The sequence below is a fragment of the Phalaenopsis equestris genome, unplaced genomic scaffold (genome assembly GCF_001263595.1).
Source record: "Phalaenopsis equestris unplaced genomic scaffold, ASM126359v1 Scaffold000635, whole genome shotgun sequence".
NCBI classification, from domain to species: Eukaryota; Viridiplantae; Streptophyta; class Magnoliopsida; order Asparagales; family Orchidaceae; genus Phalaenopsis; species Phalaenopsis equestris.
Window position 1 is genome coordinate 54808 of NW_018165075.1, and position 6781 is coordinate 61588.

A 6781-nucleotide genomic window follows, 5' to 3' on the forward strand; every position below is an offset into this window, starting at 1 on the left:
AAAAAAAAAAGAGCAATTGAATGCTTAACTAGCGGACATAGACAAAATTATGAACATCAAAAAGTGAATAAAAATCTAAACAATCATTTATGGGACAAGAAAACCTTCAATCACGCAATCAGTTAAGTCCATAATGAAGCCATTCTCCCTTAAAATAGAAGACAACAATCATATAAGCTAGCCCTCAATTCAGGAATAAAGCTTTCCATACGACCCACTGCTTATTACTAATTAATTCTTCGACTAAGAAAATAATTAAATAAAAGGAGGAACCACACCTTCTCCGCAAGTCTGTTACATAAGTGGGTGTGGTAATGAGCATGATGTCATGTTCCAACGAAACAAAAAAGAAAAAAACAGAGGCACAGAGAGCATAGACATGGATTAAAGAATCCGAATACAAATATAGCAAGCTCAATATTAATAACAAGAAGAGAGAATCAGCCGCATACTTTACACTTGAACAAAATCTCTGCAAGCAATAACGTAAAATAAACGACAACACTCATCTCTAAAAGATGGATTGCAATTTTCAATCAAATTTCAATTCCCAAGACTGTTCAAGAAGCTCTGCAACTCCTTGAGACCTTCAGCTGATATGCTCCTCTGTACTCTAGCCTTGGGTAAGGCCAACAGGGGAGGCGGCATCGAGTTAATCGACGGGTGGGTTATCGCCGCTCTTCCTCTTGAGCGCCTCGTCCACGATTTCCTTGCAGCATGCAGCAGGGTCGTTGTGTTCTTGCAGCTTTCGGCGAGCGAAATCGACCGCATTCTGACTTCGGAAGACGTCCCATATTCCATCGCAGCCAATGATGAGGAACTCGTCCTCCTCGGTGAGTTTCATCTTCTTCACCTCGGGCACGGCACTAAGCGGTCCCAGGCCATCGGCATCCTTCATCCCTTCCATGTGCCAATCTCCGAGAGCCCGGGCCACGTTGAGCTGTCCATTGAGATAACCATCGTAGACGAAGCCACCGGTAGCTTCGATCCGCTTCTTCTCCCTGATGCAGGAGGGCTTGTGGTCGCAAGACATCTCAATGGCCTTGCCTCGACGAGAAATTACCGCCCTGCAATCCCCCGCATTGGCCACCACCAGATATCTATTTTGTAACAACAAGAGAAAAAAGGGTCCTAATTAGCGAGTAGCAGCTTGGAATATTTCAATAAAAGGATATTATACATTTCACATAGATTAAGGACACTTTGGGGCAGCTTATTTTAAAATGTCTTCTTATTATTTGGAAAATATGTTTCTGACAGTTTATCCGAAAATACGGTTGAGTTTTTACATTAAACACAGGCCGCGAGTCAAATCCCGAGCCACTTACGGGCCGCATTTAAGTATAAGCACAAACTGCCCCAAACGAACCATAAATGACTAATTGTATACCACACAGCATGGGAGGGATTAATTAAATTTGATTAGTAGATCAGACAGCTAGAGCTGGTTTCATTTTGGGACGATATTTAGGCAATGGATCAATAGATTAAAAATAAAAGTAGACACTAAAAAAAAGGAAATGTTAAGCAAAGAGAGAACCTAACCTAATTATGCATTTACAATAGGTAGTGACGTTGCAACTAATTTAAATAATAACTGAAAAAGTTACAGGGAGGGTGGCGCAACACTATCACTGTGTATCAACCTAACAGATCTGAAGAAAACGGAAAGCTTATTACCTAACAATATTGTCTAATTAAATGGAGAAAATGATATCAAACAGCTACTAAGTTCTGCCATCATCAGTCAATATCCACCAGCACAAAATCAATTAAAAAAAAGGGTAACGGATTAGTGGGTTTGGATAATAATACTGCCTTATTGACCAAACTATGCCATAACAACAAAAAATATCAAACCCTTGATGAGGACGTGCAAAAAGCTGTATGTATGTATTATATTACATGTCAACTAAGGCGTTCAATCCCAAAAGCAGAACCATCTGGAATTAGGAAAGCAATTGAACATGCGATAGGTCAAGCGAGAAAGGAAGTGAAACAGAAAAAATTCATAACAACAGACAATTTGTATGGTTCCTGACGATTATTAGGTTTAATTTCCCGATAGTATACCGAAATCTTTCTGCTATTATAAAGAAGAGAACATCGAAATTTCCAAATCCTCTTGTTGCTTTAAGAGAATAATAAAATACCAAATAACAATATCCAATAGTGGGCTCCAAAAAATTGATGTCCCGAACTCTTGTTTGAGTTTATTTCGGGTCAAATTTTTCGAACACAGGTAAAAAAATAGATCAAACACTGCCCATAAATTTCATCCACATTTAGCACGGATTATAAAATCTAAGGTTCGAAGTTTCCAATAGGTGCAAGCTCATACGTTTAATTAGCCTACTCGAACACTTCTGATTAAAACTACTCAGCAAACATCAAGCATTCAGAATTAGCATATAACAACAATAAATTTTGATATTTTAAATTTTATATTATAATGTCTACGACCGTCAGCTCAAAGTGGATGATAGGGGAATGAAGACAGCCGACCAAAATCTCATAATTTCATCGTCATTTGACCATCACAGTCACTAGTCTAACTAATTAAAAGAGATAGTCGACCCAACCTGATTAGCACATCATTGTTAGTAGACATGAGTTATCATACAATGAATGAGTTATCATACAATGAATGAGTTATCATACAATGAGACCTTGGAGAACCAAAGTAAATATTTATATAAGGAATAATTTTAAGTAGGCATTAGTTAACAGAGGAATTTGTGTCAATCAAATATATCGTTATAATTCACAACTCAAAGGATATGAAGCAATTGGGGAAGATTCAAGCCATGACCATAATTTAATAAAACATGGTTGTCAATAGTGGATCGAGTTTAACTTAAATGTTAGGAGACTAAATTTTACTTGAGTATTTTGGTTATTATTTTAACAGCTTTATTTGAAATTTGATTTAAAATTAACTATTTCAGTTGAGATTTTTAATCAACACAAACATCGTTGTGTTTTAATGTTTGAAAATACCTATAATTTATGATTTATTCTTGTTATTTGAATTTATTAATAACAATAGACTCGTCAACTTTGGGCTTTATGAAAAGAAGGATCAACCTAATTGATTTAAACTTGACTTTACAAATAACCTGATCCACTTGAGATCAAACTTGATTATCTTTAGTTTCATCTTAAAATATGAGGGTTTGAAATTTTAAAATAATCATGGAATACTCAAATACGTGATTTATATGCATATCGAAGTAACAACTACTCAAGTTAAACTTAATTCTAAGTGGCGCAGTATTCTCAGACAAAATGCATGAATATTTGATGTGTTTGGATGTAACATATGCGAGATGCGAGTTATACGGTTTTATATGTTTGAACGATTTTGAAAATTTTACAATTTTTAGAGCAAGGTCTTTTAAAATATTTTCATAATAGTTCGCAAAATATTATCACATGTTTTGAATTTAAGCACATTGTGTAATCGTCAAAGTTCACACAGATTAACAATTCTGAGTTTTAAATATATAATTTAGTCATGCACATGATTCTTGACACACAAATCTAATGCAATTACATAATATTCTATGCTGTTCAAAGTGTAACGTGATACTTGATGCACCCATAATGATTCAGTTGCACATGTATGCGCATATTTTAAGATTAACATCAAAGCTAAAAAATATCCTAATGCATGTTATGAAATTGCCAAGTTTTACCGATTAATAGCATGGAGCTCTAGAGTATTTGAACTATTAATAGCATGAATCTTGAAAATAATTGAACTATTAATATAACGACGATTAATAGCATGGAGCTCTAGAGTATTTGAACTATTAATAGCATGAATCTTGAAAATAATTGAACTATCTTGAAGCACTTGCACAAATTATTCAAAATTCAAAATTATTGCATAATATTATATCTTGAATTGTTTGAAAGATTTCAATTTTGAATTTCAAATGTCTTGTCTTATTATGAGTTGGCATGTTAAAGATCAGGTGATGATATTTAATATATCTTAAACCCTTGTCATATGTTCAAAAAGGTGTTATTTATTCATGATCTTCATGTGTTGAATCATTTACTTTTAAGAATTATGAATACCACCATAAGATTTATTGTATGTGACAATATTAGGACTTTTAAAGTATGTGATTATTCTAATTTCTCATTGAACAATCCTACTTTTATTAGTTAGCAAATTATTGAATCACATAAGATTTATTGTATATGTGAGCTCTTATATATTAAAAGAGACCAACATTGCACATAAAGAATTTATTTTATTCATAATTATAAGCAAACTATTAGGTCTCTTATTGACCAATTTTATTGTATTTAATTTTAGCTCTTACATTATTATTATTATTGTTATTAAGATAGAGAAAAATTTATAATATTTTGCTTATAATTAAAGTAAAATTAAATTGTCTGATTAAGAATATCAATTTTAAGATCTTTGTAAGTCCGGATAAATGAAAAATCTGGCAAGTCTCCCAACATTTTTCCCATGTAAGAGGCATCAATGCAAGAACTGAGACTGCCGACCTTCCTATAAGGCAAGAATGATCGACATCATGCAAAACCGAGGTCGTAAGATATCTTTTAAACAACCAAATCACAAAGTGCATGGAACTTCAATGAGCCTGGAGAAAAATGGTTTCCATAAAATTTTCTGCTGGGTTGGAAAATCCTTTACAAGTTTTTAGCAAATTTTTGTCATATTAAAATAATATGAGTCTTATATTACAATTTTTTCTATTGAGTTGGAGCAATCTGAATAGGCAATTAAAAATTTTCTTACATATGTGTGAGGCTATCGATGATGATGATGGGGCCAATAAGACACAATTTTCAAAACACTATATATATATATATATATATATATATATATATCGATCTATAATTCGCGATGTCTCCGTCTCTGCTGCTAGGGTTTGCGTTTCTATGGCGATTTGGGTGATCCTTCGTCATGGTGCGTTCTTTCGCCGTCGTCAAGGCTGGCGGCCGTGGTGAGGCGAGTCGGTGGCATCGCTCTTACTCCAGCGTCACCGCTGATGGTGTTCCTAACTTCCCCTCTGTTTTCTACGAAAATCTCGAGCTCGATTCTGTCTCCTCTTTTGTTCGCCGCCCCGACCAGAAAGGGGGAAAGCTTGCTTTCTTCCTCACTGATGCTAAGAATGTTGAACTTACCTCTTCTAATCATTTACATCTGTCGGAAAGTTCATTTATGGCATTCCTAAGCTAGACTTTCTTAGACAACACTTTGAGCTGATGAAGCTCACGGGAGAGTGGAAAATTGGTCCGTTGGATGGAAGGCACATTTTGATTCAGTTAGCGAACGAGGAAGATTATACTCGGCTGTTTGCTAGGCGTAGGGTCTGGTTTGAGAATGTTGGGATGAAGGTGCTAAAATGGTCTTCTAGTTTTGATCCCCAGGCAGAGGCGCTGGTCATCCCTGTCTGGATCAGGTTCCCTTATCTGAAAGTTCATCTTTTTAATCATGAGGTTTGTTTCTCTTTAGCGGCTATGTTTGGGAGACCGCTGAAATTAGATGCTCCTACGTATAACCTTACACGACCCTCTTTGGCTAGAGTTCTGATCGAAAGGGATGTCACTTTACCTCCTCCGGATGAGGTCTGGATCAGTTCGGAGCATATATGTTACTGGCAGAAGGTAAGTTTACAGCAACACCCTTCCTATTGTAAACATTGTCAGATGTTTGGACATGATCAAGAGCACTGTTTCAAGTTTAATCCTGATTTAAGGAAAAGGGAGGGGAGGATTCAGCCGCAGGGGCCTGTGTACCAGCTGCTGACCCCCCCCCTTCTTCCCTTACGCATGTGACAGAGGGCAGGATTGATGTTCCTGACTCTACTCCCTCAGATCCTCATCTGAAGGGGGCTTCTGTTTCCGTCTCTACACCTCCTATTACTGTTTTGAATACTGATACTAATCAGGGGTTGATTGTTTCTAATGGTATTGCACCTAGTGAGACTAATACGCAGGTTTTTAATGGTCTGGCGCCTCCTATTATTCCTATTTCCTACCCTCCTCTTAATTCGATGGTTGCTAGTAATCAAGATGGTGTTTCTGTACAAGATTCTATTATCCCGACTAGGGATGAAGGTACGGTTTTGGTTGATGATTTGGCTACAGGTACGGTTTCTGGGCAGGATCTTGTTATCCTGGTTTGTGATGAAGGGGCGCGTCTGTCCTTGCCATCCATCCTTGATGCCCACAATATGGAAAACATATCTCATATTTCTAATCTCAATGATAATCTCTGAGAACTCCCTTTAGATGATATTTCAAAAATTTTGAGGGATGAATGACATGTACAAAAATATCGTAGAAGGAAAAATAAGTCTCATAAGGAGATTCAAAATTTTTGCACTGGGAGTAATGGGGGTTAGAAAAGAATCAATTTTTCTCTGATGATGAAAATGGACGATCCCGACCTAGATCTTCTAGGAAGGGTAATTTGTCTTTTTATGTTTAATATTCTTATCTGGAATATCAGGGGAATTGCGGATCCTCAATCCCTTGGTAGACATAAACTTTTGTCTAGGATTCATAAGGTGGATATGCTTGCTATTTTAGAACCCTTGGTCGCCTCCCGAGATGATCGAATTTTGGGTAAATTCAAAAACTTCAATTTTTTTGCTAATTGTTCTATCAAAATCTGGTTGTTTTGAAGAAAGCAAGTTACAGTTGACATTATTACTGACGATAGATAGTTTGTTCATACCAATTTCAATATAGACGTGTTCTCTGGCTTTCTTACCTTTGTTTATGC

The 6781-nt window shown here is 36.1% G+C and overlaps 1 protein-coding gene across 1 annotated transcript in view; it reads right to left on the bottom strand.

Moving 5' to 3' along the window:
* Positions 1–666: 666 nt before the first annotated feature.
* The window catches only part of LOC110030036 (probable protein phosphatase 2C 57), a gene marked incomplete at both ends in the record, with an annotated part of 46165 nt that continues 40050 nt past the window's right edge, over positions 667–6781 (bottom strand). The window contains 1 exon segment of the mRNA XM_020732574.1: positions 667–1100. Within this exon segment, the coding sequence (XP_020588233.1) occupies positions 667–1100 (434 nt within the window).